Source organism: Sebastes fasciatus, chromosome 7 (assembly GCF_043250625.1).
Source record: "Sebastes fasciatus isolate fSebFas1 chromosome 7, fSebFas1.pri, whole genome shotgun sequence".
Taxonomy (NCBI): Eukaryota; Metazoa; Chordata; class Actinopteri; order Perciformes; family Sebastidae; genus Sebastes; species Sebastes fasciatus.
Genome location: NC_133801.1, coordinates 13092474 through 13105938, shown reverse-complemented (window position 1 = coordinate 13105938; position 13465 = coordinate 13092474). Strand labels below are relative to the sequence as shown.

Genomic DNA, 13465 nt, shown 5'->3' with positions numbered 1-13465 from the left:
CAACATAGTTCCTCCACTCTCTCGCTCGTTCTCTCTCTACACACATACACACTGATATACGAACAGAATCCGCCTCTGAAGTGCTCCTGTGAGAAGATGCACTCCTCTGTGAAAGGCGTGTTTGTGTTGGGACAAAGGAAAAGAGTGGGAGATAGAGAGAGAGGACGAGGGGATGACAGAGAAGGGGAGTGACGGAAACTATTACAGTAATTCCCCGTGTCGCTGCCTGGAGATATGCTCTCCATCACTCCTCTTTTATCTGCTCCCCTCGCTCCTCTCTCCTGCGTCTCGCTGTCTGTCTGCAGTGCAGCCTCCCTACGTCTTTCTTGTTTGCTGTGCCTCTCGCTATAGCGCCTGCTTACCTGTATTATCTCTGCTTCTCTGGAGTTTCACTTCCGAGGGTTAGCTATCCACTCTGCTGTCAGTCAGGATGACTCAGCCAACCAGCCCGTAATTCACTCATTCATGCAAGCGATTAATTGTTCAGCCATTCATACAGTTAAGGGAGTCAATCATTTATTTTACTGCCCTAATTCGATTATTTGCTCATCTAATCCACCGGTAATGAGTTGAAGTATTGCTGTATTCACTCATCCATCCAGTCACTTGGCCATTTATTTTTTTTATTTATTCACTCAGTGTTTCATTCACTCATTAATGCACCACTTCACTCATTCATGCACCTCATCAGGTGATTATTACATTTATATTTATTATTTGTCCATGCAGCCAGTAATATGAATACAAACTCAGATCAATATGAATGCTCACTTATCCATACAGTCCCTCGTTTATTCACTTGCGCGCTCTCTCTGTGTCACTGTCATCCATTCATTCACAGACGTATTTTTTGTGTCCCTCCTTTGTCTCCGTTTCTCGCTCTGTGTGTAATTCACTCTCATTTTCCTGTCCTCAGACACAGTTGAGCGAGGACACTATCTGCTGACCTCCCTCTCAGCACAATCGGTGAGTTCAAGGGCCAACTACATGTCACGTCTTTTTTTTTCTTCATCCTCGTTATTGCTATTTATGCAGTCAGACTGGAGAACTGGAGAAGAGTCCATGCTTTACCATGCAACAGGGCTGTGGTGGGCGGATGTCAAAGGTTAACTGTTGGAAACCATTAGTGCAGAATTTATGTCTAGCTCTGAGGTGGTGATTTGAATTTAGCTTTTACCCATTTTGATTGAGACAAAGTTCTCGCTGTAAAGACTCTTCTTTTGACAACTGTATCAAAGTAATGACATACAAATGCTTTAGTTGATGAATCACTTAATATTAGCACTATTAAAATAATCTAAAAGTACAGTAAATTAATTTTCATTAAACTTTAGTCACAATATACAAAAGCTTGAACGAAAAAGATTTCACAGTCTTTAAAGGGCAGGCCCATTATCTATTTATTTATTTATTTATTTTTTGAGGTTTATATCATTCTAGCTTCACAGTGGTGTTCCTAATGTAATCAAATCCAACATTCAAATGTTGGTTAAAGTATGTATGTTTTAGTGTCAAAATGCTATTTTCCAAGGCCTCCTAAAAACTTTTTCCCACGTGACCTGACGTAGGTTTCTGCATGATGATATTCTACATATACAGTATATACAAATATCCTTATCCATAGTCAAGTGTGTATTACCTAATTAGATGGAGGTCGGCATGCTCCCAGTTTGGAGAAGCAGAGGATGCTAAACAATGTACTGTTGTGTGGACGCCACGTTAGTTTGGATACTAAAGTCACACAATAACACAAACAACTAACCAATCAATGCAGCAGTAGACCAGTAACTCTTGTGTTCTGTGAGGTAAAATTGCTGTTGAGTCTGGTGGATTTGAAGACCGCGATATAACGGCTGCAATTCCCCGTCGGAAAGGGGCTGTCTGACGCAAGGTAAAGCCGTGAAAGTATTCAAAATAATGAGCACACTTAAACTGATTTCTTTAGGTGGGCCTTTTTGTGGATATAACATATTTTTCTGCTGCTCTCGTCCACAGCTGCTTCACTTTGCCATCCCTATCTGACGGGGAACTGAAGCCGTTGTATCGCTCTCTTCAAAGCCACAAAACTCTATTCACAAAAACAACAATTTTACCTTGCAGAACACAGGAGTAAACATACAACCCCACTTCAAAAAATATGAACTAACCCTTTCAGTTATTTCCAAACTTGGCAGAGTTAACTTTGACTCAGCTAGTGCTAGCGTTCATATTATTCATAACCTTATTGATTGGCTTACTTTGGTAACCTACATCACTGCTTTTTGCTAACTGCCGAACGCAGATGGATGGCCCTTTAATACAACTGAAATGGTGAGGTACCAGGATGACCGCAACTTTCTTGTCTTGTTCTCCTCATTGCTTTTGATGCACAATTTAGCTGTCTTATGCATGTCATGGTGACACTACAATCATTTTACAATGTTAACAATTTTCAGAAGGTGGAATAAGAAAGTAGATACTTTAGGATGGATGTTGCAGAGTCAATTTGTCGAATTTTACACCTAAATGAGATGTTCCAAATGTAATAGTAAGAGTCAAAAGCCTTTGGTTTTGTGTCATCGCCAAGCCGATGAAGTCACGATGTCATCTTCATCAGGTGAAAAGCTTTTGTTGTGCACACACCTATGTAGGATTTCCATGGCTCCAAACAAACTTCCTCGTGTGGAGGTGGTTGGAGTGGAGCAGCTGTTGTTGTGTTTATGCAGATTACAGTGCATTTCTAGTGCTTGTTTTGGCACGAAATTGCACTTACTGTACATTTCTGCCTGCTCACACAACCTCTTATCACAAACACAAGCACAAAGAGCAATTGTGTGGCTTTAGATGGCAAAAGCACCGATTCCAAAATGACAAAAAAATATCTTGTATATTGCACTTGTCTGTTTTCACTTAGTACAGATTTAAAGGTGTATCAAAGTACAACTTTTAGTGTGATTAAAGCAGACTTTGTTCTGGTCAGATTAATGAGTGATTCTTATCCATTGTTGTTTCCCTTAGTAGATTGAATATCTGTAGCCATCACCCAGCATTAATAATAATAGGCGCTCGATACAACCTCTAAATTGATGAGTACCCTATGTTTAATAAGTCAAAAAGCCTTACCTTCATTAAATCATTTTGAATTAATTAATATTAGGACATAGCAAGGAGTTCAACAAACAAACATATATTAAGGTGCATAAAAAGGTCTGCCAGATACAGCCACAAACTGTGTGTTTGTATTTGTAAAAAGAGGTGGCCTAAGCAGCAGAAAATGAGGGTGCAATTTCCTCCAAAAATGGGTACCAAAATTGCACCATGCAACCTGATAAACCACCGACCTTCTATGACATTACCAATCACTTAAAAACATATATAAAGACAGACAACAAATATGAAATTATACCTGTGTTTGCTGCACCGCTGCTGCACTAATGTAGAGCCGGGAGAGTTTGTGTTGTATGTCTTATGGATAATTTCGGCGAGAGGAGAGTGTTTACCAGGGCACAGTTTGATCACATTTTGAGTCAGACATGACAGAAACCCCGTAATCACTGGGACTAATGGGACCAACCCAGCCCCATTTGCTTCTTAGCCAGGCAAAGGCACACAATCACACACAGACACACATTAAAACGAGCACACGCTTAATCACGAACGCACACACACATATATGCACACAACTACAGTATACACATACTCACATAGAGCTAGCATGGCCAAACATCTGTGGCTGTCCTCTGCCTACCATCAGGCTCATTCCAAAGCAATTTCACACAGCGATAAAACAGCCGCACTGTCTGACAGCCAAAGGGGGAAGAGAGAGAGCGTAAGTGTGTGTGTTTTTGTGTTTGGATGTGCTGTTGTGTGTGTGTGTGTGTGTGTGTGTGTGTGTGTTAACAGGCAGATGTGAGAAGATGAGGATAAGTTGGGCAATGAGGCCAGTGCTGCCTGGCAGATTAGCAGATCGTATGCCATTTTGGATGGCTATCTGGATGTAGATGTGTGTGTGTGTGTGTGTTCCTGTAGCTCCATATGAGTTCTGGACATTCAATTTGAGGCCATTTTTATACTAAGAGAGAATATTTTAGTCGTCCTCAGTTTATAAGGGGCTGTCAGTTCTTTGGTTCATTCATATTCAGGGACCTTAAACATTTAAGGTGTGTCTAAGCATGTGTGTCTCTCACACTGTGAGCATAATAAAGGCACAGATGTAAAACTATTCACACAATCAAACTCTCCCTGCAGAAGATTATCTACTAAAAGCAAAGCATAGAGTAAAAATGATAATACGGGTGGATATAAAACCAATGATATGGAGAAAGATAGTCAAATGTTAAATCTCACTCAGTAAAGAGATGAAGCATAAAGCAGAATAGATATCACTTAATATGAATCAAGTACATGCTTTTATGGTGTCTATTTCTAATAACCCTGTCTCTTTGTCTCATCCTCCAACACTTTCACTACCAGAACAACTTGTCCAGTACGGTTGACCACAACGGTCTGACCGCTGCTGACCGGTTGACCCTGGGTGTGGTAAAGGTTTGGGGCGCCGGCAGCGTTAACATCACAGAGGTAACCCTAACAGACGGCACTGGAGCGACGCATCCACTGACCCCGCAGCACAACCTTGACACTCAGGTCAGTAAATGTAGTCTTGGTATAATTAATGTAGTTATCTAAATATGTATCTGTGTTAAATTGCAAGACAGTATAGTGCAAGTTAGACTAATTATAAGAAATAATTCCATTCTCCCTTTAAGTTTTTTAATAGGCTTACAATTAAGCTTTCTGCTACTGTGCAGCTTCATCGTGATAAACACAATTCAGCAGACTGCTGGCCAACGTCATCAAACACAGGAAATGGTCTATGACAGCAAATGCCAGTTTCTGGCAATTGAAGTTTATTTTTGTGCACATAGTCGCAGACAGAAACTGACTGGTAGTCTATTTATTTGTTTGTTTGGATGTTTTATTTAATGGTAAATTAAACAAACACATCATACTGCAGCTTCAAAGCCACAGAAAAACTTTTTAAGAAAACAGAAAATGTTTCCAGTATCCAATTCACAGCGTACTGCCTCAAAGCATTTGCTAAAAAAATCACCTTTTTTTTGCAGCCTTATTCACTGATCATTAAGAACATAAATACTAGACTGAGGCATTCGCTAGCAGGGATGGGGAAACTTCGATAATAATGGAACTGTATTAACTAATGTGTATACAAGCACACATATTCCGTTGCATCCCACAAATGCTACATTTATGCTCTAATAACCCCAAAATAAACCCATTAATCACTGTCTAACATGCAAACAATCGGTGTCATTGCATTTAATAGTTCACGTTGTGCATTAATACAGTAGCTCAGTGAGCCTCTTTCATCATTACATGCACACAATCCATAAACACACCCCTGCCTTGAAGTTGAGCATTTCCCTGCCAGTCACAAACTGTCACTACAATAATAAAAAAAAGAAAACAACTCAGGTTCACAACCCAACTCCCCGCTGTGCCGCGCTGCGTCATCTGACAGCTGTAATCAACTGTGCATTCCCCCTGACACCGTGCTTCTGTAATGAACACAGAGCTGAAGACTTGACTCAGGACAGCGATTCTAAAGCTGCTCATGTAAAATGATTGTCGTTTCCTTTCGCTCGCCCCATCATCTGCTCTGATGGTTCAGCGGAAAGAAATGTGATAGAGAATCAGGAGGAATTGTGGACACAAGGCCAAGCCATATGGCCTGTTACAGTGCGGGCAATGTGGTGAGTCATTTGTCCAGAGGGCCATTTCTAGTGGACGCTGTGAGAATAGGACACTGGCAGTTTGTGTGTGAATCTTCTCTGTAGAGAGATCAGAGGGTCGAGGTCAATTACAACATTCAGCTAGAACTAGAGGGGATTCAGTGTTTTACACAAGGACACTTCCATAGGGTGGACGATTACCAAAACAGGGCTTAAGCTGAGGTCATTCACCTGAAGGACAACTTATTTAATCACAAGGCGAAGAAGAAGAGTCTGGCTCATTATAAGAGAGACTGGAAAAGAGGGGAGGGAGGGTATAGGGCTATATTACAGTGCAACTTATATATGTTTGAGATGGAGCATGGGTAATATGGACGTTTACCACTACAAGAGTGTGAAGCCGTAGAAAAAGTGAAGTTTATTCCTGTCTTGCCAAGTCCAGTGTATTTATGGAAGTTTTTATTGGACTTTAACAGTCGTAATCCATAGAAGACAATCTGTACCATGATCCACAAATATTTCACAATCCACAAACATGTATTTTTGTATTTGTGTCGAGTAATGTCACCTCAACAAAAACACAGGGTGATTTGCAAATATGCATAACTTACTCTGTAAACATTAAAAAAAAATTTAATAGGTTTACATGTAAAGTGATATATACGCATTTGTGCATCCATTTGTACACGTGGAATGATATTTGCAGGGATATTTGTGGGTTTGAGGGCCACTAGACATTTGTAACTTCCCTCCTGTTTGTTTGGAGATTTTTGTCCAATTCGTACCGCAGCAGATCTGTAGATATTAGTTGTAATCCACAGAAGACAATCCACAAATATGTACCCGAATCTACAAATATTTCACTATCCATAAACATGTATTTTTGTATTTGTGATGTGTAAAGTCACCACATCAGTCCACACAAACCCCACAAACCCACAGGAAGTGATCCACAAATTTGCAAATATCATTCCACGTGTACAAATGTGTATATATCACTTTACATGTAAACCTATAACATTGTTATGTGGAATCAAAATATGTGTTTACAGAGTAAGTTAGGCGTATTTACAAAGACAAAAATACATGTAAGTGGAAAATATTTATATTATATTATTAATATTTGTGGATCATGGTACACATTTGTGGATAGTCATCTGTGGATTACACTGTTAAAGTCCAATAAAAACGTCCATATGTTTTGAGATGCAAAACAACGGAGTCAAATTCCTTGTGTCCCTGCACACGTACTTTGCAAATAAATCTGATTTTGATTCTGAAGTTTAAGAAGATAGCATGTGTTCCCTCTCCTCATTTGGCCTGTGATGAAATATTCCTGTCGAGGTTGTGTACTGTACTCAGTGCACTTATCGGGAGCATGAAAATGATAGCTACAGCAGCTCCATAAATAATCGTAGGTGAAAATGCCCGGAAGCCTTTGATTTATACTGTTCTTGGAGAAGACAGACAGCGAGAAGCAGGACGAGATGGCAAGAATTGCAGATGAAGAAAGTCAGAATGACTGAGGGATTTTGGGACTCTGCGTTTATGTGTGTTGGGGATGCAAGGATGGGCAGAGAATAATGAAAAGACAGTCCATCTTTGGAAAGGAGTGAAGGAAGGACAGACAGTGGTGGAGAGAGAGAGAGAGAGAAAGAGAGAGAAAGAGAGAGAATGCATCATAGGAAACAGATGGAGAGAGGAATAGAGAGGTGAAATAGATAAACAGGAAGGATGAGAGATGGGCGGAGGGAAGGAGGAAGGGCAGAGAGGAGAGAGAGAGAGGGGATGAGGATGACACAGTATGCGCATGGTAATAAGTTGTTTTTCAGTGCGAGACAATCCATTCATCTCCTTAAGTATTGTCTGATAGGGTAACAACTTGAAAGAAGCGGTAAGCAGCTGGCACTGTGTCATTTAAATACAGTGAGGTGGGAAAGCTATTTCTGTCTGGTACAGGACGTTTTATTCTGAATCTATATAGGCCTATTCAAACTGACATTTAAAATATATCATCATGTACAAGCCCAGGCTCGTTTGAATTCACTGGGGACCCATGCTGTTTATATGACATAAATGAAATGGGATGATTTTCCTTTCAATCGGATATAAGGTACAGAGCAGGAGGAATGTACTGTACATTTTCGCACATCTGTCACATTTAGTAGACTTAACTTCTGAAGGGAGTTTAGAAACAAGGAGCATGTTCCATTTATTTATCCATTATCTATACTTGCTTATGCTGTGCAGAATGCATAGGGGCGAGAGGCAGAGTACAACCTGTAGAAGCCACAAGTCTATTACCGGCTAACATGTGAAGTGTATACAGGCAATTAGTCACACTCACATTCACACCTACTGTATGGGCAATTTAGAGTCACCATTTCACCCAGCTTGCATGTCTTGGGATATGGGGCCAGTTTATACATTTCTACGTACAGTTTATCCGTCTCTCGCACATACATTTTTTATATACATTACTTATACATAGCCTTTACAACAGCATAACACCCACCAGAAGTAAAACAGATGTGACAGGGGAGGTCAAGAAGCCAGAGGTATATACAGTGAACTTAAAGAATTTCTTATTTTTGATCTCAACTAAACAAAATATGTCCACAGACACACAATGTGAAAACAATACCAGCGTCGCTGTCGCTGCTGGTAATAAAAGACAATTAGAGACATATAAAATGAACATAAGATTCCAGCAATCAATCAGCTCACAATAATCATGATGATAAAAGGGACAACAAATATGTTAAAGAAAAGAGGGAAGAAATTAAAGTAAGAATTAATTAAGATTAATTATTCGTGATGACAATTTCTTTTTAAATGTGTAAAAACGTAATGAACGCTCTTCATGATGTTAAAGTTGGACTTCTGTGTCAATAAAATACAATATTTGAGGAAATATTGGTCATGTCTGGTTTTACAACAACATGCATACTTAAATACACTACATCTATCTTTCTTCTTATGTCTAGGAGCTGATTATTGATGCTACTTCAAAGTTTGCTCGTGTGGATCAGAACTTTTCCATCACATGGAAGACCAGCAGCATCTAATCAACAGAGTACATTTTGTGTGTTTTACTTAATAATTAATACACCTGTACATAATGATAATCCATTGCCATAAATGATCATGTAACTCCTACCCTCATTGATGAGCCATTTGTTTTACATTGCTGTACCATTAAACTCTAAGTAACATTACATCAAATTGTGTACAAGCAGAAATAAATAACTATTTTGTGTTTCAATACAAAACTACAAATTATTAAAGTGCAAGCACTATGTCAAACAAAAATCTTGATTTTTTTTTTTTTTTTACATTTATACATTTTTAAATTGTAATTACTTTACATTAAAGATTCCCTGTTGGATTCTTTGACCTCTAGTCTATGGAGCTCTGAATGAGGATGCGCACATGAAAACCACTAGCAAGACTGCGTATCTTATCACATCATTCCAGTGATCTACAGGTGGCGGTAATGTGCCAGGAAAAGTAGGACTTTGTCCAATAAAGGCAGGAAAGAAGAAGACTGACAGCTAGAAACCATGCGCGTAAACAATACATGTTCGGATTTGCAAATGTTTTATGAGTAAGTGAGTATATTCAACATTAGTGTTTGACCTCAAAGACATATAAGAGGTATTTTGGCGAGTAACAGTGAAGGTAAACATAATAACATTTTGTTTGTTTAAAAAAAAATCCCCGAGGCCCTTTAAATCCACTTTCAAATGATGACATTGAAAATAGCACCAATACTAATGGTGCACACATGCTAGTAACAATTGGGCTACCGGTACAAAAAGACATCCATGTATTTCAGTCTTTGTGGCTTGTAAAACGTGTAAATGTTATATTTTCTATGCCATATATACCGTTTTTACCTTCATTCCTCCCTTTTTACTTTTCCTTTCCTTTAAATTCTAACCTGCATGTTGCACTTTATTTTTTAGTGCTTATTCTATGACTAAATTCAGTTATTCATAGTCTTTTATTTATGATGGACAGGGGGAAATATTATCCAATTTCAGATATTGTCACATGTCTCGTGCTGCTGGTATGGAATGCTCGCCTTAGTTGCAGCTTTCACTACACAGTAGCAGGAGTTGGTTGGGCTTGACGTGCCGAGACAGCTTGTACACGACCCAAAGCCTGTCTGGCCTCACGTGGTATGAGACTGTAATCCACTACCTGGAAGACAATAAGTTAGGGGAGAGGACTAACAAACCAACTCCAAAACTTACCAGAAGCCAGAAATGGTGGAAGGTTAGGCTTGGGGTTAGCAACCCCAACTTGTAAAAAACCTATACGCTACAGAAACGTTGACAACAGAAAGACAGAATCAAAACCTGGTAGAGAAGGGTTCCTCATCAAGAGGAAATATGACACTGTGTGATGAAAGCCACAAAGTCAAGGAAGTCACAGAGCCGAAACCCCTTCTGTCAACCAGAGACATCCGGATTGGAACGTGGAACGTTAGGACCATGTATGAGACCGGAAAGACCATGCAAGCAGCAGCAGATACAACCTAGACCTGTTGGGAATCAGTGAGACAAGATGGATTCAATCGGGACAACAAAGACTGATGACAGGAGAGCTGCTACTCTACTCGGGCCATGAAGAAGACAAAGCCCCGCACACAGAGGGAGTCGGTCTTCTTCTATCAAGAACAGCACAGAGAGCCCTGATTGGATGGGAAGCACATGGTCCAAGAATCATAACAGCTTCTTTTAGAACTAAGAAGCAGAAGATCAAGATGAATGTGATACAGTGTTACGCACCAACAAACGACAGCAACGATGAAAATAAGGATGACTTTTATAACAGACTGCAGAGCATCCTGGAACAGATAAAGGGAAAAGACATCAGTATTCTCATGGGGGACTTCAATGCAAAGATCGGAAGAGACAACACAGGCTACGAAGAAGTAATGGGCAAGCAGGGTTTGGGAGAGATGAGTAAGAATGGAGAGAGATTTGCAGACACCTGTGCCCTGAACAACCTAGTCATAGGTGGAAGCGTCTTTCAACACAAGAGGATTCATAAAGCGACCTGGATATCACCGGATGGCGTGACAGAGAACCAGATCGACCACTTCTGTATAACCAGGAAGTTCAGGAGATCACTTCAGGACCTACGGGTGAGGAGAGGAGCAGACATAGCATCAGATCACCACCTGCTAGTTGCCACTCTGAAGCTGAAACTGAAGAAGCACTGGATGGAAACAACAACAAAGAGACAGAAGTTCAACGTCCGCCTTTTGGAAGAGACACAGAAAAGGGAGGAGTACACGCTGACTCTGAAGAACAGATTCCAGGTATTGCAAGATCTGGGCATGGAAGAAGACATGCAAGACCAATGGGAAAAGATAAGAGAGGCCGTCACAACAACATGTCAGGAAGTAATCGGACTAAAGAAGTGCCAGCAGAAAGAGTGGATATCAGCAGAAACTCTACACAAGATAGAAGAGAGAAGACAGAAGAAGGCAGAGATTAACAACTGTCGTACAAGAACAACCAAGGCAAAAGCCCAACAAGAATACACAGAGGTCAACAGAAAGGTAAAGAAAAGTGCGAAAAAGGACAAGAGAAATTACATCGACAGCCTGGCTAAAGAAGCAGAAGAGGCGGCAGCAAAGGGAAACATGAAAGAGCTGTACGACACCACCAAGAAGCTGTCCAGCAAGACCAGACAGACAGATCGACCAGTGAAAGACAAGGAAGGGAAGACGATCACAGAACTAGAGCAACAACAGGAGAGATGGGCAGAACACTTTGAAGAACTTCTGAACAGACCTACACCACCTAACCCTCCAGACATTCAACCTGCGGAGACGGATTTGCCCATCAACTGCGGAAAACCCACCAAGCTGGAAATTAAAAAGGCCATCACACAATTGAGGAACAACAAGGCAGCAGGACCAGACAACATTCCGGCAGAGGCGCTGAAGGCAGACATGGACACCTCCGTAGAGATGCTGCACCCACTGTTTCAGAAGATCTGGGAGAAGGAGGAAGTACCAACAGACTGGCAAGAGGGCTATCTGGTCAAGCTCCTCAAGAAAGGAGACCTGAGCAAATGCTCTAACTACAGAGGAATCATGCTTCTCTCAGTGCCAGGAAAGATATTCAACAGAATTCTCCTGGAACGAATAAAGAAAGCTGTGGACCCACTGCTAAGAGACCAGCAAGCAGGCTTTCGGCAGAATAGATCATGCGTGGACCAGATCGCAACTCTCCGCATCATAGTTGAACAGTCATTGGAATGGAATTCTCCGCTATACATCAACTTCATAGACTATGAGAAGGCATTTGACAGCATTGACAGAAGCATCCTCTGGAAACTACTTCGATACCATGGCATTCCAGAAAAAATGGTCAACATAATCAGGAACTCTTACGCAGGGATGACCTGCAGAGTTATCCATGGAGGACAGCTCACCAGAAGCTTCCAAGTGAAGACCGGCGTCAGGCAAGGCTGTCTACTGTCCCCTTTCCTCTTCCTCACGGTTATCGATTGGATAATGAAGACCACAACAGCACAGAGGAGAAACGGGATCCAGTGGACACTCACAACACAGCTAGACGACTTAGACTTTGCTGATGACCTGGCTTTGCTGTCTCACAGCCGACAACAGATGCAAGAAAAGACAACAATACTGGCAGACACATCATCACAAATAGGCCTCAACATCCATAAAGGAAAAAGTAAAGTCCTCAAGGTCAACACAACCAGTGAAGACTCAGTGACCTTGGAGGGAACAGCACTGGAAGAAGTAGAAGCCTTTACATACCTCGGTAGTGTCATCAATAAACAGGGCGGAACGGATGCAGATGTCAGAGCCAGAATCGGCAAGGCAAGGGCTTCATTCATACAACTAAAGAACATCTGGAGCTCCAAAGAAATCAGCCGGCGGACAAAGCTCAGACTCTTCAACTCCAACATTAAACCAATACTCCTCTATGGTTCAGAGACGTGGAGGACAACAAAGACCACAACAACAAAATACAAACATTCATAAACAACTGCCTGAGGCGCATCTTAAACATCCACTGGCCGGATACCATCAGTAACAATGATCTTTGGCAAAGAACAGGTCAAAAACCTGTTGAAGAAGAGATCAGGAGAAGGAGATGGGGATGGATTGGCCATACACTCCGGAAACCCGGTACCAGCATCACCAGGCAGGCACTTAGATGGAACCCACAAGGCAAAAGAAGGAGAGGCCGGCCCAAGAACACCTGGCGCAGGGACCTTGACACGGACATCACACAGAGCGGGCTGACATGGAAACAACTGGAGAGGAAAGCCCAGGACAAAAGACTCTGGCGGACTGTGGTCAACGGCCTATGCTCCACAAAGGAGCGAAAGGCTTTGAATGAATGAACATAATGATAATCCATTGCCATAAATGATCATGTAACTCCTACCCTCATTGATGAGCCATTTGTTTTACATTGCTGTACCATTAAACTCTAAGTAACATTACATCAAATTGTGTACAAGCAGAAATAAATAACTATTTTGTGTTTCAATACAAAACTACAAATTATTAAAGTGCAAGCACTATGTCAAACAAAAATCTTGATTTTTTTTTTTTTTTTTACATTTATACATTTTTAAATTGTAATTACTTTACATTAAAGATTCCCTGTTGGATTCTTTGACCTCTAGTCTATGGAGCTCTGAATGAGGATGCGCACATGAAAACCACTAGCAAG

General features: G+C 40.9%; 1 protein-coding gene and 1 pseudogene across 1 annotated transcript in view; both read left to right on the top strand.

The window, feature by feature from the left end:
• The window catches only part of si (sucrase-isomaltase), an 80585-nt gene extending 71544 nt beyond the window's left edge, over positions 1–9041 (top strand). Inside the window, exons 46-48 of the mRNA XM_074641696.1 lie at positions 917–966; positions 4453–4623; positions 8717–9041. Of these exons, the coding sequence (XP_074497797.1) occupies positions 917–966; positions 4453–4623; positions 8717–8797 (302 nt within the window). The 3' untranslated portion in view covers positions 8798–9041. The remainder of the gene's footprint in view (positions 1–916; positions 967–4452; positions 4624–8716) is intronic.
• Positions 9042–10126: 1085 nt separating this feature from the next.
• On the top strand, positions 10127–13141 carry LOC141771426 (uncharacterized; annotated as a pseudogene).
• Positions 13142–13465: the final 324 nt, after the last annotated feature.